The sequence below is a fragment of the Cynocephalus volans genome, chromosome 1 (genome assembly GCF_027409185.1).
Source record: "Cynocephalus volans isolate mCynVol1 chromosome 1, mCynVol1.pri, whole genome shotgun sequence".
Classification (NCBI taxonomy): domain Eukaryota; kingdom Metazoa; phylum Chordata; class Mammalia; order Dermoptera; family Cynocephalidae; genus Cynocephalus; species Cynocephalus volans.
This window is the reverse complement of record NC_084460.1, coordinates 7,393,086-7,417,855: the sequence shown is the minus strand read 5'-3', so window position 1 is coordinate 7,417,855 and position 24,770 is coordinate 7,393,086. Positions and strand designations below refer to the sequence as shown.

General features: G+C 45.0%; 1 protein-coding gene across 25 annotated transcripts in view; it reads left to right on the top strand.

The window, feature by feature from the left end:
* Window positions 1–24,770, top strand: part of MICAL3 (microtubule associated monooxygenase, calponin and LIM domain containing 3) — a 181,888-nt gene that overhangs the window by 26,949 nt on the left and 130,169 nt on the right. For 2 of the 25 annotated variants that reach the window (XM_063075793.1, XM_063075195.1), the window contains exon 1: window positions 12,481–12,754. The exons of 21 other annotated variants lie outside the window; for them this stretch is intronic. In XM_063075793.1, coding sequence (XP_062931863.1) covers window positions 12,734–12,754 — 21 coding nt within the window. In that variant the 5' untranslated portion in view covers window positions 12,481–12,733. Of the gene's footprint in view, window positions 1–12,480; window positions 12,755–17,273; window positions 17,488–18,592; window positions 18,637–24,770 lie in introns of those variants that run through there. 2 more of the 25 variants (XM_063075017.1, XM_063075284.1) reach the window with 2 other exon arrangements.

Genomic DNA, 24,770 nt, shown 5'->3' with positions numbered 1-24,770 from the left:
GAGCTGGTAAATTATTTCACTGAAGGTGCAGGATACAAAGTCAATATACAAAAATTGGTAGCATTTTTGTACTCCAACAACAGACTAGAAGAAAAAGAAATCAAGAAAGCAAGCCCATTTACAATAGCTACCAAAAAAAAAAAAATACCTAGTAGTTAATTTATAGAAAAAAATCACTGTTGAAAAAAATTAGAGGACACCAGAAGATAGAAAGACATACCATGTTCACGTATTAGAAGAATTAACATTGTGAAAATGTCCATACTACCCAAAGCAATCTACAGATTCAGTGCAATCCCCATTAAAATACCAGTGACATACTTTATAGAAACGGAAAAAACAATCCTAACAATGATACGAAACAACAAAAGACCCCAAATAGCCAAAGCAGTCCTGAACAAAGAAAGTAAAGTTGGAGGCATTACATTACCTGACTTCAAATTATACTACAAAGCTATAGTAACCAAAATAGCATGGTACTGGCATAAAAACAGACACTTGGACCAGTGGAACAGAATAGAGAACCCAGAAATCAATCTGCATACTTATAGCCAATTGATCTTCGACAGAGGCACCAAGGTCATACATTGGGGAGAAGACTGCCTCTTCAATAAATGGTGCTGGGAAAACTGGACATCCATATGTAGAAGACTGAAACTAAACCTGTACCTCTCACCATATACTAAAATCAACTCAAAATGGATTAAATTCTTAAATATAAGACCTGAAATTATAAAACTCCTAGAAGAAAACATAGGAGAAACACTTCAGGATGTAGGACCGGGCAAAGACTTTATGAATATGATCTCAAAAGCACAGACCACAAAAGGAAAAAAAACAGGATTATATGAAACTAAAAAGCTTCTGCACAGCAAAAGAAACAACTGATTGAAAAGACAACCTACAGGATGGGAGAGAATAACTGCAAACTATACATCTGACAAAGGATTAATGTACAGAATATATAAGGAACTCAAACAATTTAACAGTAAAAAACCAAATCTGATTAAAAAATGGGCAAATGAGTTGAATAGATGATTCTCAAAGGAAAACATACAAAAGGCCAACAGACATATAAAAAATGCTCTCTGTTGTTAAGCATCAGGGAAATAAAAATTGAAACCACATTGAGATATCATCTCACTCCAATTAGACTGGCCATTATCAAAAAGAGAATAACAAATTCTGTCGAGGATGTGGAGAAAGGGGAACTGTCCCACAGTTGGTGGGACTGTAAATGAGTACAGCCATATGGGAAACAGTATGAAGTTTTCTCAAACAACTACAGGTAGGACTGCCATACGATCCAGCAACCCCACTTCTGGGTATATACCCAAAGGAATGGAAATCATGTTGAAGGGATATCTTCATGTTTATTGCAGTTCTATTTACAGTAGCCAAGAGTTGGAACCAACCCAAATGTCCATCTGCAGATGACTGGGTAAGGAAAATGTGGCATATATACACAATTGAATACTACTCAGCCGTAAAAAAGAAGGAAATTGTGCCATTTGCAGCAACATGATGAGCTTGGAAAAAATTATGTTTAGTGAAATAAGCCAGGCACAGAAAGAGAAATACCACATGTCCTCACTCATAAGTGGAAGTGAAAGAAAGGAGGGAAGAAAGAAAGAAAGAAAGAACAAAGTTTCAAAAGGAGAGAACAAAAGTGCGGTTACTAGAGGTGGAAGGGGGGGGAGTTAGTGAGAAATTGGTTAAAGGTCACAAAGAATGATTATGTTTTGTAATGATGAATATGCTAATTACCCTGACTTGATCATCACATATTGTACACAGGTATTGATACTCAACTCTATACCCAACAGCTTTGTATAATCAATATGTTTCATAAAAAAATAAAACCTTTATCTTTAAAATAAATTAATTTAAAAAGTAAAAAGAACATGCCTGTGGGCAGCGGGGGCAGGGATAGGGGAGGGCCAGCAATTGGAGGTCAGGGTGTCTCAGGCAAAGTGGGATGAGTTTGGGTAACAAGAGTCAGAGGGACATGATACAGTGGATAATAAATAGTGTGTTTTTTAAGCAGGACATGACAGGATGAAGCTTGTGTTCAAGAGTGATAGGTTGGTTGCAGATAGCAGATTCCTCATGGCAGAATGGTTGCCTTCAGACTCTCCTGTCTAGTTCTTATTTCTTAATTCTTTCTTCCTTGTGTGCCCTCAGGACCTAGGGTCACTTCTTCTGGTCCTGGGAGCAGCCATCTGTACAGAAGACCCATGTTGGTTGATGAAACCACCCTGGAGTGTGAAAAAGTACAGAATGAGGAAGTCAGAGACCCGGACCTGACTCCTGGCCTTACAAGCTGGACAGATTATCTCACCATTCTTAATCCCCCCTTGTAATTTGTAGATAATTATTACTACTCATAGAGTTATTTCTACATTGACATGATAACAGATGTAAGTACCAAGGCTGTTCAGTCTAGTGGTTCCAGACTTCCTGGGATCAAGTGCTAGCTTATTGTGTGACTTTGGGCAAGTTACTTGTAGTGGATTGAATTATGTCTCCCCCAAATTCACTGAAGCTTGAATTGCATCCCCAAAGTTTTATGTATTAGAAACTTAGCTCCCACTGTGACTTAAGAGGGTGGGAAATCCTATTACGGTAATTGAAAGGTGGAGCCTTGAAGAGGTGATTGAATTGTAGGACTGTGCAGTAGTGGATGGATTAAAAATGGTGGTCGGGGCATGGTTCTAAGGGCTTTAAAAGAAGAGGAGAGTGTTTTGCTCTCTCTCTGCTTCCACCATCTTGCAACATGAGACCCCTAGGTCACTGTCACTACCACCAGATGGACTTTGGACTGCCCAGCCTCAGAAACTGTAAGCAATAAATTTTATTTTCTTTGTAAATTACCCAGTTCCAAGTATTTTGTTGTAAGCAACGGAAATGGACTAATACATTACTTAACATCTCTGTTTCCTTTTTCTTATCTATAAAATTAGGTTGATAATTATTCCTAACTCAGAGTGAGAGTTAAATGAGGGGGGGATATATCTATTTTAAACAGTGCCTGGCACATAGTGGTAAGTGACTGATAACATATAGCTGTTATTATTCTTAGTGTTATCACCATCATCACAGTTACTTGGTGTGGAGTAGATGCCGCCTTTAAGGTAGGAGAGCAAAGAGCAGAGCCTCTACATGTGTGGTGAGAAGCTGCCTCTGATCGTTGTGCGGAAGTCGTGTGCCCTCAGTGCTGCTCTCACGCAATGGAATCATAACCAGGTTGTCCCACTTCCAGGGTCTTTCAGAGATTTTAGGTATTACTTAAATCCTTTAAAAAGTCAGTCATTGTTTTCTGATATAAAAGGACTCTGGCAATCACACCTTTCCTCCAGGCAGAAGTAGTTCCTTTCTTTAGATAATGGGGGAGGGAGGGAAAGGACAGGGGAGAAAGCGGGGATTGCCTTTGCTGCACTTTTCTCCTGTGCAAGGACTCCCCACCGCAGAGAGTGGGAGACTCCTGCTCTGCTGGATGTGCCCTGGGACCATGTGGCACCGAGGCCCCCATGGTGAGCCCTGTACCTGCTGTGTGTCCCTTGTGGTGTTTCTGTTTTGGAGTGTTTACCTCCCCTTATCCCAGATCCAAACCAGCCATGTGGCTTGTGGCTGCTGCTTCTGAAAGCCCCCACCCCTGTTCTTGAACCAGCAGTCGTGTCTGAGTCTTGAATTTATCTGTGTAAAGCAATTCTTTTTTAAAAAAACAAAAATCATTGGACCTTGTCCTTTGTAGATGAAGTGAGAACTGCTTTCTGAGGACTGCGTTGTACCAGAAACCAGCTGGTTTCAAATTGCTGCAGATCTTTAAAGGGATAGCTTATTTGTGTTCCAAATGCTGTATCAAACAGGACCTTGTTGTCTATAGCATTCTAGTGTGGACTCTGACCGTGCGGAGGTGGGTGACAGCTGGCAGAGGTGCATGAGTTTGACTTTAAGTCTTTAATCTCACTTAGGGTCAAGTCCTGTGGAGCTAATCCATTTGACATACACCCCCCCACCCACCCACCCAGTTACGGTTGGTGATATGTGTGGACATGGGCCATGTGTACAAGACCCAAGTGCACACATTGGTCATATGGGCAGATGACCAAACAAAAGTAAAGACTCATCATTTTGGGGCCTCTGGTGTTGTCAGTCATGTCCTACATGGAGCGGTGTCGTCGGCTAACCAGTTATTTTGTAAATGGCCAAAAAGACTGGGCTTTGCATGTTTGACCTCAACTGTGCGGGATAAAAATGCAGTCACAAGGTGTAATGGAAGGGCTGGGTGCTGAAGAACACAGAGTGACAGAATGGTAGCAGCACGTTAGCCTTGCTCCAGCTCTACTTTTCTTGGATTTCCGTTTGTGCTGAGGAGGGGAGGCTGATTTTTTTGGTATTGACCAGCTCCATTCTTCATTCTTGTTAGAACACAGAATTCTGACTCCAATAGTAACACCGTTTTAAATAGTCTGTTTAGAATGTCTGGTTAGAAAGCAAACAGACCTCCATCTGCCTTGGAGAAGACTTAGAAGAAAGTCTCTTTAGTAGTACCTTGGTTGTAATTGTCATTGCATTAGCACATAGCTGAGGGTCTCAGATTTTGCTGTGTATTATAAATGCAATAAGGGTGGGGACCACATCCTTAAAATATGTAGGAACTTGTAGGTGTTTGACCCTGAGCTGGTTGCCCAGTGGGTAAAGAGGCTGCTTGTCTGAAGTCAGGAACATCTTCCCTTTAGTCTGTCGTATTTTATTTGGATGTGGATTAGGATGGGAGATGCCAAGTTTGTGGTGACTCCTGTGGCTTGTAGGGCACTCTGAGGCTGGGGGTTGGGACTTAGGTGAGTGAGGGTTTTCAGAGGTTCTCTTCTTGCCTCACTCTTGTCTTTGTCTCCTCCAGATCCTATGGAGGGAGGACGGTGCTTGCCCATGGCAGGGTAAGGAGTGGGCGAGGAAGGGCCATCACATGTTACCAATATCTTGTCTGACCAACTAGGAAATAGGTATTGTGAGATCTCTCCCCACACATTTATGTAAAACCTAGGGGTGCAAAATAATTGTCATTGAGGCATGGAGATGGCTGTCATTTCATTTCATGCATGGGTGTCCCTAACAGTCTTCCTTTAAACGTTCCACATCTAGGAGAGTTGTTGATAAAGTTGAGTCATTGATTAGTGTAGAGAAGCATTTGTCTGCCTTCCTGCCCCTGAACAGGATACAAGTGAATAAAATCAACAGTTGGTTTGTGTACCCTGCATATCTAATCTGCTTTGTTATTTCTTAATTCAAAAGATATTTGGAAATTGCGGATCCCCAGCACCTAAAACTACACCTGCTGTAACTGGTACTCAGAATTTGTTAAGTGACTTACCCTTTTTAGATTCTGATTTCCACTGGCACAGTTGTAATCTGGCTCCCTCACCTCATGCCTGAATGCTTGCTCAAGCTCTGGACACTGCCTGGCTGCAGACCCGTCTTCCTTGATGCCATCCTCCTAGCTGTGCTCCTCCCCATGTCCTCTGTCAGCTCTCCTGCCTGTCTTCGAAAGCCCCCAGGAAGCTGCCTGTCTGTCCAGCACACTTCTCAGTCTCTCCCAGTCCCCTGCAGATGCCACTCTGTGTCCAGTCTCTGGCTTTGCTGTGCATTTTCTGTCCCCGAAGGGCAGTCTCTTTGGTGCCTACCTAAATCCTAATCATCCCTACCCTGATAGCTGCAACATTTTAGGGAATGTCTGTCTGTTTCCTATAGCACTTAGATTAGTTTTTTCCTTAATTAGATTTTAAGCTTCTGGAGGGTGGGCATCATGTCTTACTTTTTGTGTGTTTCTTTTAGCCGTTGTCATATGTTGTGTGATGTAAGCAGTCAACAAACACTTGATTGACAAACTTGCCACTCTCTTGTAGTCATTGTCCTAGGAAATCACCAGTAAGAAGCACTTTCCTATCTTTGCCTCATTTTGAATTCTTTTTTCTGTAGGTTTTATAGTCTGTCTCAGTTCAAATGTTCAGGGAATAGGTTGTATGGATTTGACTAGGAAGAGAAACCCCAAACCATGTATTTTCAAAGCTGAGTCTCATGGTGATGCAGGCACCTTTTGCTCTTTGGAAGTTGAGGGAGTGGTGAAGAGGAGTAGCCATTGATGGGTAATGCAGTGGTGTTCGTGGTAACAGCAGCGTGGCATGGGACTGGGCCCTCCTTTGATGAGGAGATAACTCTAGAATGGCTGAGGGCAGGCACAGCCTGGGAGTGGGTTTGGGGTGCAGACCCTCCAGCCTTTCTTGCATTATTCCTCTTATTATCCCCTTCTCCCACCTCCACACCAAGTCTGGGCAACCTCCTGCCATGTTGGAGTTATTATTGTCTCTTTAGGTGGTACAGAGGCATCTGTGTGGGGAGAAAGCTGCAGGAGTTGGTGTCTGTGCTAAGAATGTGGGCTTTTGCTTTATCAGGAGCTCCACTGAACTGCTCTGGACTTGTTTTGGACTGATAAGAAGCTCTAGGAGCAGATTCTGTGAGTGTGAGACCATGTGCCCATCCACTTAGAGAAAGTTCATGGGGCTAAGAGTATAGGAAGCAAAGTGGGGGGTGAGAGGCTAGATCTGCAGATTGATGCCCTTGGGGTCAGATCTCAGTAGAAGAGGACCTTGCCTCTTCCCAGGGGCTGACACTCCTGCACAGTGACAATGGCTGTGAGTTAGGACCCAACAGGAAGGAGACTTAACGTGTTCGTGCTTTTGTTAGTTTTTCGCTCATCCTTTTTGTTCTTCAGACCAAAAATCCTTAGATCATCCTCTTACTCTCATGCCCATGTTTTATCCATTAGTAGATCCTGTCAACTCCATCTTCGTATTTTGATTCTGACTACAACCTATGTTGATACTTCTCTAGGCCAAGCCATCCATACCCTGCATTTTTGCAATAGCCTCCAAACTGCTTTCTCTGCCCCCACCCTTGCCATCTCTAGGCGGATTGTCAACTGGCAAGAATGGTCCTCCTAGCACTTGGGTCGGAGCTCCTTCTTGGTTCCCTGTCGCACCCTGATGAAAGCTAAAGCCCAGTGTCCTGAGAGACCCTGCACGGTCTCATTGACCTCATCTCCAGTAGAGCCCATGCTGCCACCTTTGCTCACAGGTGCCCCAGTCGCACCCTCCCTGGCACAGCAGAGCCTTCCTGCCCATTCCCCACTTCACATTTATTTCCTCCATAGTGTGTGTTTCCCTCTACCATGTGAGGGCCGGCTGGCATGGCCTCTCCCTCTCTGTGCTGGAATGGCGCTCCCTGAGCACAGGATGTTTTGTTTGTTTTGTTCATCGTTCTATCCCCAGTGCCTGGCATGTGCAGACGGACATCATCCATTAGGAGCCAGGCCTGGGGCACACACGTGTACATACGCACACATTCACACAGGGATGAGGTGTGCACTGCTGCCTGTCCTGCAGGGAGCGTGGTACCACTGGAGAGACTGGTGGGAGCCCAGGGAGCAGCCGTGCCTGTGGAGGTGGCCCCAAGGCGGGACGACTCCGCGACTCACTGAAGGTGCTCTGCTGAGCTTCTGCAGCGCTTCTCTTCATCTTTCCCATGAGCCAAGGGAGAACGATCACTTCCTTTGCTAATCAGTCAGTTGACAAATATTAAATGCTTTTTGCCTACAGAGTACACTTATAGGCACTGTAATACTACTGGATCTTGACACAGGGATGGTATCATGAATTTTTTCATCTTCATGTCAAATGAGTTCAATTCCTTCAAGCCTTTCCTTATAAGGTCTGTATCCATCCAGTTAATTTTTTTTCCTGGACCCTTTCCAGTTTTTTCTCCTCTTTTATCTTTATTCTTCTGTCCCACAAAGATTCTGTCCCTATGAGGGGGGTATTTATTTTCTTGAGTTACCTAATTCTTTACTAGCAAAAACAATCCTGCGCCTCCAACCTCCACCGCTTCTCCAGAATAGGCAGTCATTATTATAAACTGCCCTGGGGTGAGCTGCATTTAGAACCGTTCCTTCATGTGAGACAGACCCTAAGACCAGGGCCACCGCTGCTTAAACCCCCTCCTTGTAGTCAGTTCTGACCCTGCTAGCTGCTGTGTGGTTGTGGTGTGGTCCTCTCCACAAATGGACAGTTCAACCTGACCTATCAAGGGTTATCTCTGGCTTTTGGGATAAAGAAATGAATCTCTTCCAGCTTTAACAGAGGATGAGGATGAGGATGAGGATGAAGACTCACCAACGGAGGAGACACTGCAGGAAGGAAGGCAGAGCCAGCGTGGCTCCGCTTTCTTTTCTTTCTTCCATAACTGCCTCCAGCCATTTGTTGTCATCATCCCTACGTGGAATGGGCGTTCAGCTTAGTCTCTGACTGTTAGGGATTTACATTTTAGTGAACAGAACACAATTAGCAACATGGCCTGTGCACCTAAAGTAACCCTAGCAAAGGTGAGTCTTAGTTGGTGAGTTAATGAACAGAAGGTTTAGAGATTTGTTGAGTTTTGTATCAGTAGGGCTTTTCTGCAGAGGGTAGTAGTAGAAGGTAAGCCAACCTAAAAGCGCTATAGGTTCATTGTAAAGGGGCTTGCGTTATTTTAATTGGTGAGGCTTGTATCATCCAGGGTCCATGTAAGATCAAGTCATGCCACCTCACTGGGTCAGTTTGTCCTAAGATTTCAGTTATGGGTAATGTGGAATATTTAATTTCTTGGGGATGAATCTTCCTTGCCCTTAACTCCCTGAGAAAATCTCTGTTCTTTCTCTTAATCACATGGCTTGCCAGGTAACAAACTTCAGCCAAAGCTGTTTCCATAAGCAGGCGTCATTTGATGAGTGCTGTGGTGGGAGTCCATCTTGTCTGCATGTAAGACTGCATATCACTTTATCTCCTTCAGAACTTCCCTTGGTAAATAAAGCTTTCTGTTAAGGTTATTGCATCAGTTATTATGTTTCAGTTAGAAATTGCAAAATGTCACTTAAACATGAAAGTCTTTCTCTTTTATGTAAAAGAAGCCTAGAGATGGGAAGCCCAGAGCCAGTGTGGCCAGCTCCATGGTTGTCAGGAAGGACTTGGCTTGTCCCTTCTGTCTAGAGAGATGGGAGTTCCGGCCCTGTTAGCTACAGCTTGGTGGTGTGTGGTTCACTCTGGATAGACAGGGGAGAGTTTAACATGACCAGACTCCACTACCCTGGCACATTGTTTCCATCTTTAAGGTTACCTCGTGGTCAAGTATGGCTGCTGGAGCTCCAGCTGTCTTATTTCTGATTCCACACAAAAGGGAGGAAATGGAGAGGAAGGAAAAGGTTGCTCTCTCGTTAGAGACATCTTTAAAGGCATCTTACTGGAAGGCCCACCCACTTCTGCTTATATGTCATGAGCTAGAACTTAGAAAACATGGTCACAGCTAGATGCCAGGAGGGCTGGGAGACGTGGTTTTGTAACTGAGCACATGACTGGCTCTCATAAAATTGGGTTACTGTCACTAAAAAAGAAGTCTTTGCTGTAGTTGGTGTGTGTGACATAGACAGTTTGAGCTTCATGGGCGTCCACTTTCCTGCCCCGCCTCCTGTGGGCATTAAGAGGAGCTGAACATGTGCACATAGTGATTCTTTCTTCAGATGCAGGCTGGCTGTCCTCACATCTCTCCTTCGTTCTTTTCTCTGAGCTTATTAATACTTAAAGTGTAGGAGTCAGCTGGAAGACTTGTGAGTGCCATGTCAGTCAACAGCAGTGGCAGTGTAGGCCGGTCAGACCTGGGATGTCGCTTTTCCCGTGTCTCTGGGCTCTTCTTCCCCTACCCCTTCTGAATCCTTTTCTGTTTAGAAGTTGTGATCTTGATGCATGGCCTTCTTAGCTTTACTACTCAGTTCACCAGCACAGAGCCCTGGAGGAGCGGGGCTCGGGATGAGCACACAGCCTGGTACAGACTGGAGCGTGAGAAGCTGGCATGCGCTTATGCTCCTTCCTGTGGCTTCTCTTCTGCAGCGGCATCTCCTACAGAATCAGAAATTACAGAGGACACTCTCTCAAGAGCCCCTCTTCCTGCTCATGTTCGTCCCTTTTGCACATAAACATTCACATACACCATTGAATAGTCCAAGATTTTGGTTTATGACTAAAAATTTGAAATTCCTAAATTCTGCCTGGTCTCGAGTCCTTAGAAAACCTGGATCCTATTCTCAGCTTAGAGATCTCAGATCTTTTCCAATTCAAATCCTCAGTGACTCTGTGTTGTTAGCTAGGGGCCTTCCCAGGCATGAGGTCTGTTCTACCGCCCACCCGGGCTAGAAGTTGTCCAGGAAATTGTTGCTGACATATTGAGATGCATAGCAAATGAAGCTGTCAGGAGAAATGTGGGGTTCATCTTAGAAAACGTTGCTCCCAGGAGCAGCCGGAGAAAGTGTTAATTTGGAAGAATTAAATGAGTATATTATGGGGTGTTGGCAGGTGGGAGTAAGTGAGTGAGTGAGTGTAGGAGAAACTGTCTTGGCTCTCAGATTTTAGTTGGTTCTCAGCTTGAGGCCTCTCTGCTTCCCCTACCGCACACAGCTTCTCCCAGGGCTGGGTCTGCCTTGGGTGAGTGAGTGGCTGCCAGTTCCTCACATACTGATAGTCACATCCTCTCCTGAGCAGGAAGACAAAAGGAAGCTTTTCTGTAGAGGGGTGGATGGGTGGGCATGGATCTCACAGGAGCAAAGGGATAGAGTGGGTGTTGGTAGGGGTGTGGTGGAGGGTTAGGGCTGGATGGGGCTGCTCCCAGAGTGATGCTTTGATTCTTTACAGTGCATGCTTTTCTTTTCTACCCCCAAATAGGGAGATTTTGAAGGAGCGGGGCAGGGGGAAAGGAGAGAATCGTAGCTAATAGCCACCATTTACTGAGCGCTTACTGTGTACTAGGCATTCTCAGTGGCCACGTGTGTTGTCATTTAATCCTTAACAATATCCCTGTGATGTTGGTATTGAATGTCAGAGAGGTTGAGTGACTTGTTTCAAGTCACACAGGTAGTAAGTAGCTAAAAAGAGATCTGAATCCAATTCTGTTCTGTTGGAAGCCAATGCCGCCTTACTTGGACTTCTGCTTCTCCCTCTCTTTCATTCATTCAGCAAGTGTTTGAGTGCCTGCTATGTTTCATATACCATTTGACAAAGATCCTTTGCTTGACTAAACTTGAGTCAGGCTCCTGAACCTTCTCCCAGGCCCACACATGCACTTTCTTGTAAAGTCCAGTTTTAGCAAGAACCCCGATAAGTCAGTTCAGCAGGAACCCTTCATCCTGGCTGTCTGATCACCCTCGATATCTGATCAGGTCCCTCGTCCTGCACCACCCCCAGGTGAAGTCTGATCACCCTGGCCTGTCTTCAGCAAGAATCCTGTTAGGTCAGTTTAATCAGAATCCCCCTTACCCCTAATGTTTCCTCTTACTAATTTTCTATCCACTGACCCCACCCTGCTCCTTGGCTGTAGATTCCCACTTATCCATGCTATATTTGGAGGTGAGCCCAATCTCTCTCCTCCACTGCAAGACCCTGTTTTAGTGGTCCTATTCCTATTGTGATAGTCCTGGATAAAGTCTTCCTAACTGGGCTTTAACAAGTATCATTGAATAATTTTTTTCTTTGACAGCTTCTAGGAGTTAAAGATAATAGCAGTGACCAAACAGATAAGTCTTACTGTCATAGAGCTTATATGCTAGCAAGGGGGGATTTCCCACCTTATTTTACAGTCAGTTTCTTATATTACATCTTTTTTTTTTTTTTTTTTTGTCGTTTTTTCGTGACCGGCACTCAGCCAGTGAGTGCCCGGTCAGTCCTATATAGGATCCGAACCCGCGGCGGGAGCGTCGCCGCGCTCCCAGCGCAGCACTCTACCGAGTGCGCCACGGGCTCGGCCCTCTTATATTACATCTTTCTAACCCCATGTTTTATATAAATATCACTCCTTCCTCATGTTCCTTGAATGACTCTCTTCTTTTTCTTGTGCGCTAGAGCAAGGGGTTTCTTGTTTGTTGGCTATTGGGATGTTGGTGTCACCCAACCCCCACCCTCACGCCCCCATATCCCCTTGTACCAGAGAGTATTATATCCAGACACCAGGGCAGCAAAGATATATTCCTCCTGGGAGGCCAGGGGGCTCAGCAATTCACATATACCTGTCATCTGGTCTTTCCTGCCAGCTCATTTCCCATTTTTCCTGGGGAAGGGTGCTCCTGGCTCCCGTAGAGTTGCCTTGCCCACCCCACTCCCAGAAGGTGTTCTTGAGGTGGGAAGAATAAAAGTCAGGAAATCAGTGACGATGTCAATTCTTGCTGTAAGCCGTCCTTGGGGTTGGTTTCAGAGAGGTTTTTGTGTTCAGTTTATTTTACTAGTTAATTTATTATTTTTTTCCCCTGGAGTCTGGTTCAGGCCTTGTGGATATGAGAAAGTTAGCTGAATGTTTTTGTCTGTCTTCAGATCGGGTTCAGGTGCCTGGAGGTAGGTGTCTTCCTTTTGATTCAGAGGAAGGAGGGAAGACATCAGGAGAGAACTTTCCACCAAGGACACTGCAAGCCCTTCAGGGCTGAGAGTGAGTGCATTCACCTTGCATTGGTGAGACCTGTTGAACGAAAGATTTTGGACTTGGCATTGTCATCAGTTTCCTCAAGTTGAGGATGGAAGGCTGAGTCCCCGTCGTCATCGTCATCATTGTCATCTCTAGCCTTTATCGAGCATCTGCTGTGTGTCGGGCGCTGTGAGAGGCACTTCACATGGCACAGCTTTCCTCTGAGGTAGGTGTTGTCTTCTTTTGTTAGAAAAGGAAACGGAGAGGTTAAGAAACTCCTCCCAAATCACACGGATAGGAAAGGGACAGAGTTGGAATTCAGCTGAGGTCTCCCAGGCCCCCAGCCCCTGTGCTCTTTCTAGGACTTCCCACAGGGACAGTTTCCTTTTACTTGCCAGGTGAGTCCTGCAGCTTGTGATGCCCTCCCGGGACCGTGCTCCTCAGTGCTCTGTATGACACACCAGCTTACGCGTGGATGTCCCTCCCCATGGCTCCCTCACCTTAGCAGTAGGTCACAAAAGCTCGGACTCGTTCTGTGTGTGAGGCATGTGAGTGGTTGGTTGTTGAGCCTCTTCATGTTTGATTCTTTCCTCTTTCCTCTTTCTATTCCTACTCCTTTTCCTCTCTCTCCCCACAAAGTGTCCCCAGGTTGCCTTAGTTCTGCCTCCTCAACTCTAGAATTGCCGCACATTTCAAAAGTCTGGTGAGTGGGATATAGTGGGAAATTTGAGGGGGGGGCACCAGCTTACTTTGTTCATACACCTGCCGTGCTCCCTCGAGACACCACAGCTGCTCGCTGACTCCAGAGGTCTTCATCTGGATGCTGGGGATTTCCTTGGTGATTCCTCAAGGAAATGAAAAGATTATTGAAAGGGTCTGGAGAGAGGAGAATGGGGTATATATAGGGGAGGCTGGGGATCACTTACCCCTACTTAGAGCAGCTTTCACCTGTTCTAGATGTTAGGGATTGGCTGCTAACAAAAGGTTTTATTACTTAGCTAGTCTAGTCCTGTCTTTTTACAGAAGAGGAAACTGAATCCTTGCCCAAACAAGTTTCATATTCAAGAATGTGTGGTCTGATAAGCTGCTGGAATTTTGTTCCCATTCTTCCAATCAACTCAACTTGGGTTTTCCTGTGTCAGATAACAGGAGTTGAGTTCTAAGTGATCTGACTCTTGCAAGGAACCTATAGGAAATGTTAAAATACTGATTTTCTAGAGGCAAATTAATTACTCTCTTATTATTCCATAACAGAAAAACATTTGACTTCATGGCAGTCTTTAGCGGTCATTTCAACAGTCATGGATTTGGTGTTTGACATTGAACAAGTTCATGGTTTATTCTCTGTCCTTTGAGTTTTTCCTTTTGTGAAGTAGGGATGATAAATACTAGAAACACAGTGGAGTTTGACATGAAAAGAAGAGTGTCAGAGGGCCTTTCTTGTCTCTCAGAGCCTCCAGGAGTGAGGCACTGTGTTTACAGTGCTTCACAGCATGCAAAGCACTTTCCTGTGCTGAATTTTATCCACAGCAGTAAGGTAGATAGATCTTGGATTACAATTTTCATTTTATAAATGTGAAAACAGATTTAGAAAGGTTATATAGCTTATTAAACTACAGAGCCCTAATTCAGATCCCTGTCCCATGCTTCAAGCCCAGTGCTCCCCGGCCACCCCACCCTGCCTCTTCACAAACACAGTGTGAACCCTGTAGGGTCATTGGGGTGACCTTTCCTTACAGTCTGGGCATTCATTTCTTGTTGCTGAAGAACTTGTTGAGTAAGGGCAGTGCCACTTTGAGACCGTGGAGGAAGTGGCCCAGCCAGGAAGCTGGCCACATCACCAGACGGCCAGTGGGAGAGACCACTATTCTGGCCCTTCTCCTGGGAGACCCGTGTTAGGAGGCTGACATAGGGTGGAGCTGACAGTGGGATTTCCTTTCCTGTTCATTATGGGATGGTAAGTATTTAAAAATGTCTCATGAAACATTCTTTGACTAGTGGCTTGGTGTGTGCCAAAGTTCATGGCTTTAAACCTCTGAGCATCACCAAGTAGTGGAGTAGTTGGTGCTACCTTCTACAAGGTGTTTATTACGAGTACTACTCTTTTTTAGATCAGCAAACAAGTCATTTCCTACCTAGAAATGATTCTCAGGCTAGTCATAGGAGACTCTTCAGAGAGAATTAAGGATTCTTTAAAGAGAATTAAGTCTTGTAATTTCTGGCAATCGAGTGCGATATAGTCTAGGAATATATTTTTTTTTAAAGATACAACTACACCGTGAATGATTTGTGCATTTTTGCTTCTCCTTTGCCTGAGTTCTTTCCCCCTCCACCTAAAATACTATTTTCTCTGTTTCCGAAGACACTCCATCCCCTCACTTCTCCAAATTCTACTCAGTCCTCTAAAGGCTCTGTTTTTGATTCGTTTCTCTACCTTCGTAGACCAGGTAGTCTTTTAAAGTACTAAAGTGACCAGCAGCATGGGCATTGCCCAGGGGCCTGTTAGAAATGCTGCATCTCATCAGGCCTCACCCAGTCCGTACTTGCATTGTAACAGGATCTCCAGCTGATTTATGTGTGTACAGAGATACATTTGCCTATACGTCTCATGTTGTACTTATTTATCACTTTTTATTATTAGCTGACTGTTTCACTATTTCTTCCTCTGCTCCATAAATTCATCTTTTGTTTGGATCTCTTTGCAACATCTGATACAACCTTGGCACAGAGCAGACACTAATCAATATCTGTAGATTGACAGTCACCATTTATTTAAAAATTTATCAGGGAATAAAGGGAATTGAATGAGAGGTGTCGTGCACACTCATGAAAGTTTATTATAGAAAGGGCAAGAAAAAGTAAGAGAGGACAGAATGACTTGAGTCCACCAAGTGAGGCAGCATTTGAGGAAGGGGCACAGGCATTGGAACCAGCCAACCTTCGGTGGATCAGATCTTCCAGCTCTATCACTTACTGTCTGTGTGTGGCCTTGGGGGAGTTAGTTGTCTTCCCTGAAACTTAATTTGATTGCCTGATCTCTAAAATGGGGATAACATTACACTTACAATGTTATTCTGAAGCTAAAATGAGATAATGCAGGTAGTGCATGTGATGAAGTGTTTGGCAGGTCAGTGGCCTGTAAGTGGTTGCTGGATGTTACAAAAAGAATGCGTTTGTGCTTGGCCGTAGCTAGAACTTTTAGTTACTGTAATTAGATGCTTGTTGAATCTTTGGGATACCTTCTGTTTTATAAAAGGGACAAAATAGAGACAACTTTCTTAGAGTCATGTTTCATCTGCCCCTTGTATTGTTTCCTGATTTCCAGGATGGGCTGTAAGTGTCTCAGGGAGGAGCACCTGGTATTCATTGCCATTGGGCTGATGGGAGGGACTTGGGTGCTTTCATAATCTTTTTTTTTTTTTTTTTGGTGGCCGGCAGGTACAGGGATTGAACCCTCAACCTTGGTGTTATTAGCACCATGCTCTAACCAACTAAGCTAACTAGCCAGCCCCTATGGGCGGACTTGGGAGGAGCAGGAGCTTGACAGAGGGAGAGCATTGTTCACCCTCACCCCAGCCTCAGTGTTTAGGCTGCACAAAAACAAACTACCAAAAGGTGGAGTCTAACCTAAATACCCATGCTGGGAGCCCTCAGGAATACACCTAGAAAGTCAGCAGGGGGTGGCAACATCCTCCCAGCTCCCACCCTGCCACCAAGGGAGCTGCTTCCAGGGAACAGCTGCGGCATGGAGGGAGCAAGGCCACCTGCTGTCCATCCCCACGCCAGAGCAGGACTGGGGAGGGGGGCAGGGACTTTTCAAATTGCAAAATTATTTTTTCTCCAGCAGCAGTCAGTGGGAGGGGATATGGGGTCGCGCAGGCACCTGGCAGGTCAGCGTGTGGGCTCTTAGCTGTTGTGCATTTACTTTGTAGGAACAGAGGCTTGAAAACCTGGAGGCCTTAGAGTTGGTGTCCTAGATGTACACTGACAATTTATTTTTTACTTTTTGCTGTCGAATATATGATGTCCATCTGGAGACATGGAATATGAGGATGTATTTCAAGCTCTTTGAAGATGAAAATTACTGAGTTTACTAGCTGGACTATCATTTCTTTTACTCTTGATTTAAAAAAAATTAAAAATAAATGGTATCCCATGTTATATGTATTGCATCAATTTCACCTGCTCTCTCTGAACCTTATGTTAAAAAATTTTAACTCTTAAAGGGGATTGAGACTTTTTTCTGTATTTCTGATTTTACAACAACAGGTCAGTGAAAAATCAGAATGAACGGAATTCACTTTTCAGTTTATGTGGATGATTCTGTAACAGCTGCATGTATATCATGCTATGAGGGTTAGTGAAAGGGCCATATCTTGGAGTTTAGAATGAGGCGGGAACTCGAGTCTATTCATCTTTCCTTGGAGCATCTCTTTACTTTGAATACCTGCTTTGTAAAGGGAAAACGCTGTCCATCTCATTGCTCTCTTTGGGGTGAGAGGCACCTGTCTTGGCTGGTGCAGCCCGAACTTCAGGAGCTGGGCTGTAGCATCAGCTGTGAGTAGCCACAGGCTGACCTGGGAGAACAAAGCGGAGAAGGGGTGCCGATCCAGCCACGTGGCACTGCAGCTTTGACCTTTCCAATCTCAGAGGGACAACAAACATTTTATATACAGTATTTCTTTTCTGAAGAAATGCTCCTACTTTCTTTGTGATTTAAAAAATTTCCTTCTTCCCACTTTTAGTCCAAGCTCCTCATCCATACTCTTTGAAGTCTGAAGTGTGGCGAGGCGTTGGCAGGTCTCTCACAGCCCCCCTTCCTGCTTGGTGTCAGGATCCTGTGCTCCAGTGAGGAGTCTGCTGTGGAGCAGAGGGAGGGGCACTCCCCGGGGAAGCAGGCAGGAAAGACCAGAAGCTAAAAATAAGCAGCTGGCAAGAACCTGCGTCCTGCTCGCTCAGGTCAGTTGTGGTCCTCCTGTGATAAGTGGACACAGAGTAGAGTGCATTTTAGGAACAGAGAAAAGAAAAATAAATAACCCTCATTAAAATATCACCACTAAATATAGGCTTTTACTGTATGTTCCGGATAAGAGCAACTTGCCAAATCACTTGGTGGTTTTGGATGTGTGTCCCCTAGTGATTCTGGAGATGTATGTGTTTGTGAATGTGTATGTGCCTGTGTCCACACATGTGTGCAGAGCATCTGTCTGCATGTGTGTGGCAAACAGATGGTTCAGTGTTTCAGGTGCTGAGACATGTCTAGAACTGGGCGTAAGTATTCTTGCTCTGCCTGAGAGATCTTTTGCACGTATATAGAAAGATGTGTCCCGCTTACAAGATAACTCTCCTTGCACTAAATGAAAGAAACTCCCCTGAGTCACATTCATACTGTGCAGACGCAGCCTAGGCAGTGGTCTCACCCAGGAAGCACACTGGCTGCAGAGCAGAGGACAAACCGTGAGCTGGCTGGCTGCTCTGGGGTGGTCTGCAGCTGCCTCATTCCCCTTGCGTTTGCTCTTTTAAGAAGTAGGGGTTTGTCTCCCCTAAGCCAAGGAAAATGAAGTCTTCCCTGGCATTCCAGGCTGTTAGGCAGAGGCAGGGGGAGCTGTTTGGGTTGAAACTGGCAAGAGACCCTTCCATGAAGCTCCCTGGGATAGCCAGAGGGGGTGGGAGTGAACACTCAAAGTACTTGATGTGCTCCCTGCTTTAGGTAATTTACACCTGTTTGTCATATCTTGCTCCTAATATTTAGTACCTGTTTTTACTAGGGAGCATTTTCTGTCCTAACTTTCAGACCAGATTTTGAATAACTTAATATGGTTAATGCTTTTGTATTCCTCTGGGCTTGTTGCTGCCTTTTCCTTATGACCTAAGAAAGTAGTTATCTCTTCAGCAAACTGCTCCCAGCTCTGATTCTGCCCTGATGTGGCTTGTGGATGGACCTTCCGCTGGGCCAAGTAGTAGTTAGGGGCTCATGCAGCGGTTGCATGTGTGACTCATGTCATTCCTTTTATCTTGGTCTGCTAGCTAAATATAGCCTCTTTCTCTCATCCCTTCTTTCTCTGATCTCTGGGCAGAAGAGAAGCCTTGTCTGTGGTCTCTGATGTGGTGAGCTGGGCGGAAGGCCTTCTTGGGTGGGTGGGAGTGCATGGTGGAGCTGAGGTGCTGGTGCTGCTGTCAGGTCTGTGTGGAACAGGGCTCCTTTCTCTCCTTGGGAAGTGGGTCCACATTACTCCTTGATGTCCAAGTCTCAGGGAGAAGAAAGCAGTCCCTTGTGCAAACCTTCCTTTTGTTTTATTGTTGGTGACTTCATTCTGGCTCTTTTTCCTGTAGCAGGTGCCTATCCTACCCACACAGATCCAGTTTGTGGGAGAGGCACTTGGAAGATGGCTCCACATGCTTCAGGGGAGCTAGCCAAAGGACATTACCTTCAGCCTGGGCAAGGGGAACTTTGACATGGGCCCAGAGCTCAAGGTGTTTCCCTAATTTAGATTTTCACATATATTAGTGGATGCGAGCAAAGGGAACCCAGGCTCTCAGAGGGTTCCAGACTCAGGCTGTCAGCTGGCAGGCTGTCACTGCATTGCTGGGCAGGCTGGACCCGGAAGGAAGTGTGGAGGCAGGTGGACCTTTCCTGCACCAGGGAAACAACTCTGGGAAGAGGTAAAGTCTAAATGGCAGTGTGAGTGGATCTAAGTCTTTTCTCCTGGCAGTCATGGAGAATTACAGTTGACAGCAGCAAGCCCTAAAGGGTATAGATTGAGTCTAGCTTGAAGTAAATATTAGATCATGTATTTATTGACTTAATCTTAGCTTGATACCTAGTCATGCTGTTTAAAAAAATAACCGGGTCCCACTGTGTATGAGTGAGCCATTCATGTCTAATGGCATTTGGCAGTATGTTTATCATTTGTAGTAAGTTTTAAGATCTCAGGTGTGATGCGATATTACCAGAAGTAAACAGTACAGTGATTTCTCAGTAACTATTATTTGAACCTGCTCCTGCCTAGGCTTCCTCCACCTCCCACCACTGTGGCATGCCCCATCCTCGGATGTCCGTTTGAGGACCCAGTATCCTGTGCTTCTCTTAACATGCTCGGTTGCACCCTATTTTCGGTTCAAAATTCAGTTTCTCATATAGCTGTACATGGACTGGTACAGCACCCGTCTCTTGAAACCTAGTCTGTTTGGCCTTTAATCAGTTAAATGCTTGTGTTCCCTGCTGCCTGGCTGTGCCCAGCAGTCTCAGCTGGTAGATTCCCAAGAGGACTGGCACACACTGTTGCTGGGGCAAACTTTGCATGGAATGTTGCCCTCGTGCCATTAGCAAAGCGGAGGCTGGGTTGGCTTTACTGTCCCTGCCTCCGACTTTATTGTTCAGGACCTAATGTAATAATATGCTTGAACGGGTGGAGAGATCACATTAGCCTGGCTCTGCAGTTGTAAACAATATTTGCTCTGTAAGTTTTCTCCTTCTCTCCGTGCTCTCCTGGAGCCCTGTGGCTGCTGCTACCACCACCCCCTCTCTGCTTGCATATTCTAACCTTAGCTAAACTGCTTCATTCATAAGATGGCAAGTGTTTTCTGAGAGGAAAATTGATTGAAAATAACCAAGTCCTGAGACCCTCCAGCTGTGATGCACAAGTAAAAGTTGTTTAGTTTCTGGGTAGGGATTTTAACTAATGTCTTGATCGACCGAAGTCTTTTACTTTTATTTTCCACTTCCTTCAGTGCTTTGGAACCCTGTTTGAATGAACACACACACATACACTCTCTCTCTCTCTCTCTCTCTCTCTCCCTCCCTCCCTCTCCCTCAGGTAACAATAAACAACTTCTTAAAACTCTGACTCTTTCTTTGGCAGGGAGCACTGGTAAGATGCCATTGGCTACCTCGTGGCACAGAGGCTTCCACTGGCAGTCTTGGTCGGAGGTGGACAGGGGTGCGGGTATAGGTACATTCCTGGATGGTATTGCTTATGCCTAGGGGATTTTGGGTTTCTGAGTGTTTTTTTCTATAGAAAAGCTTTTGTCCCTCTTCACACCTGTGCTTCCCTTTGCAGTTGGACAATTGCAGTGGTTGATTTCACAGACAAAACCTGCCCCACCTTCTCTGTGTTGATTGGTAGCTGATGATGTCATGGCCTAAAACTCAAACTGATTGTTTTCTCTATGGGACAGGCCAAAGAAGAGCAGACAGCAGAACTCTTGCTCTTTTGTTTCCTGCAGTTCATGCTATCAAACAAGATGGGGAAAGGTGAGAGCAGAGCCATGGCTGCAAATTGCTTTGATTTATTCATAAAGCTCAGTCTCAGGCTCTTACAGTAGCGGGACTTCTCAGATATGGAAAGAGCCTTTGTTTTTCATGAGAGCACAAGTAATACTTGCACTGAAGAGATTTTGGTCTGTTTGCCTTAATCTTCTCTGCTAAGAAAAGTGTAGAGGCATTTTCAAATAAACTATATTCTACTGGCCCAAGAAAGGGTAGGAAGAGAAGCTGATTTCAGGAAAATAAATAATAATGAGAAAAATTTCACTCAGTTCGTCGCAGAGCCTAGGAAATTTTCCTGGTGTCAGCTTGCTTCCAGCATGGAGGTAAACTATGATGTGTGGATGAAGGGCATGGTACAGTCTCAGAGTGTTGCCTCTGATGTAAAGGGCCTAAAGTGCAAAAGCCACTTGAGAGTTTACTCTTGAGTGGCCTTGATGAGATCTGCTTTCACCTTGGACCTTACTGGGCCTGCTTTGGTGCAGAAAGAACATTTGGGCTGCTGGTGACCAGCAGAGCAGGTCTGGCCTGAATCTCATAGGGTAGTACCAGCCAGACTTGAACTCTCCAGGACTGCTTTGGGCTTGGTTCACCTTGCACTGCCCAGCAGAATTACTAGAATTACTAGATACTTGTCATCTATAGCTGCTTAGGTCACCTGGAAGCCTAGTGCAGAGGCCAGGCTCCTTCAGGGAGTTTCTGCAGCAGACAACACCAATAGCAGTACCCTTTTTAAAATTTTTTGTCAGGGATCCACTGGTGACTGCCTTCAGACTTGGTGAAATCTCTGAGCATCTAAGAGCCTTTCTTCTTAGATTTTGCATGTGATCATTGCCAGTTCATGATGTTGAATTAGCACTGACCTTAATAGTCATTTCCAAAAAGCCACACCACCGTGGATAAGTGGAGGAGGTGAAGTGTGTCTCACCGGAGGCGTCATTGGCGGGACAGAGGACTGGACAGGCATCTTTCCTAGCCCACACAGCTGTTGTTGGTGGGGCTGGGCTATATTTACCCTTCTTGGAGCCTCCAGCACTTTGATTTGTTGGACCAGAGGAAACAGTAAAGCCTGGCAGCAAGTCACTCAGTCCACGGTCTTTCTTTGCCCACTTGGATTGGGCTTAATTCTGTGCTTCCCTGCAAACATACAATCACTGGGCTATCTTTGGACATGTTTTGGGGTCACTTCACCCCAGGAGAGACAGAACTTTACAGCTGGTTTACATTTTCCTGAACAAAACATACACACTCAGAGATTAGCTACATCGTTCCCTTGAGTTCTGTGGAACATTACTAAATTCTTTGGTTGGGCAGCTCTCCATTTGTTGTTGTTTTAAGGGTTAGGGATAATAGAGATTTGCCAAATAGATGGTTGACACATATGTAGGCCCGTTTGAAGGTGGATGAACCTCTGATTATTCAGCTGACCATGTGCTGCATTCCCAGATTTGCCTTCTGTTTCCCTTCCTCTCAGCCGTAGGTTGCGTGATAGAATTAGCTGTGGGGATGGTGACACACACCTCCCCCATGCCATCACAGAGATTCTGATTTGATGAGTCTGGAGTGGGCCCTGGACATTGGTATATTTTTAAGTTCTTTGATGATTCTAATGAGATTCATGTATACCAAAAGCTGACCAAAGAGCTAATCTCAGAGTATTGTAAAATATATTTTCCTTTTTCTTACTTTCTTAGTTCATATACCCCAAACATGACATATATAAAGCACATGGTAGTTTTTTCTCAAATTAAGAATTGCCTAAATGTCTGAAGATGTACCGGGGCAGACTGTCCACCTCTAACTGGAAAGGTATCTCAAGGCTGAAAAATGAAATAGGCCATTCCATGCAATAAAGCATACAACTTTATTACAGGGTAACTTACTCATACGTAATTTGGTCAGACTAAAGGCAACCCAAAGGCACATGCCACGCTTGTCCGTGCTATCTCACAGCTGAACTCAGGTTTATATAGGCAGCTCATAAACAAGCTTAATGTAGCTAGCTCTAAATGTTGGTGCAGGTGGCCAGGCTGGCTTATTGCTACACTGATACTTAATCATTTCTTCTATACAGTCAGCAGTTTCTATCTATTGTTCTAACTACCTTTCCCTTAGTTACTATGTAACTTTATGGGCAGAGCTCTCACATAACAAGTGGTAAGAGCTCAAGATGGAGTCAGTTATGCTCACAGTCGCTCATCTTAATTTATGAACACTGACACCTATTGCTCTAGTGTGGCATTTGAAACTCAACTTGTCTCTGCTTTTCCTCTCTTAACTTCCATCTTTGCAGGGGAGCCCCTTGTCTCCTGGGAAGAACCCAATTGTGGGGTCAGCTGACAGCCTTTTCAGTCCATTGGGCCTCTCTCCAAGCCCCACGCACTTTTCTCCAGAAAAGCTGAGAATGGTGAAGCGCTCAAGATCATGGCCTGCCACACCATTACCCACTGGTTGACACGCTTCATCTCCACCCACCATGGGTGACTAGTTTTCAGCTTGGCTGATGCTGGTACTGTTGTTCACTTTTCTGATGATGGAACCTCTCTAGGCAGGAATCTTCTGAGTCTCTTAGGGCAAATGCATGCCAGAAAAAAATGGTGTGGAGCAGCTCTGAGCCTTGTTTTTCCCCCAGTAACCAAAATGAAGGCTTATTATACTCATAAGGCTAAGAGAACCAGGTGAATTGTGGAGTCTGTTCGGTGTTAATAAAGCACCTGCTGTGCCTGGTACAGTGGGTGGAAGAGATGCTCTGTGTGGTCCATTCTTCCTGTGGCCTCTGGACCTAGGTGAATGCCTTGTGCTTTTCTTAGTGGGCATGTGGGGAGCAATGGGTTGACCCTTCATTCTATCTAGCATTCTGATATGGGAGTTTACACGGCTTTGGCTTGTTTTGGGTAATTCACCCTACCCTAATTAAATAGCTCTTGATGAACATTTGACACTGGTCTGTCCTCTGAGGCTGGGCTTACAGCTTTTCCTTTGAGAAATTAGTACACAGATCTAGAAAATGTTCTTTAACTGTTTGAGTATTCTATAGCTAATTTCTACCCCCTTGTCAGCCTTGTTCCCCTTCTGATTCCCTGTCAGACTGCCATTGCTTTTTTATATATACGTCCTTGGGTTTATGCTACCTTTGCCTTTCCTTGTGATGAGTTTATTTTTATTCTTTTGCTCCCAACTGTGTTACAGTCTTCCATATATTCTGCCACTAGACTGGAAAAGTTTACGGAACTAGTCCTTCCCTGCTCATTGATCTTTGGGTTTGGTTTGGCTTTCCTAAAGTTGTGTTGTCTGGATTTAACAGCCTTCAACAAGATCAGTTCTCTGCTTGATAGGCTGGCTCACAAACACTTTTTCACCTGTAAGAAATCTTGTTTTTGAAGTTGTATCCAACTGCTCCAGAAAGGGCAGATACTAAATTGGCTGGTGATTGATATATTGAGAAAATCAGATGCTGGCACTTCCTTGCCAGGCTTTTGACCTTGGCCTCAGAGTCATGACGTCTAGGGCCTTCTCCAGTTACCTGAAGGCATGCTCAGGCCATGGACGGCATGAGACTGCCAGCTGTGGTCTGTGACTCCCAGGGCTGCGTGGAGGAACAGGAGTACCTTTGGTGCAGACAGTTCATGCTTCTGTGCCTGCTCAAAGGGGCTCACATTGTCAGTGTGTGCAGCAGTGCTGTTGGTCCCAGAGGTCTTTTGAATTGGGTGTCCAATGTTTCCACAGGTCCTTGAGTGGTGTAACTGTTTCTGGCAGTAGGCAGGCACTAGTGCATAGGACTATTTGCTGCCGAGGAGGGAAGTTGCTCTAATATAAAGATAGGAGCCAAGTTTCCGAACTCCCTCTTCAGTCAGGAAGATCTTTTCATTTCTAAGTGTAGAAAGAAGTATTTGGCTCCTTTGGAAATGATTGATGTCACCTTACACAGTTTTACAGAGAGCTTTTTTTTTAAATTGAAACATAATTGAATGAACAT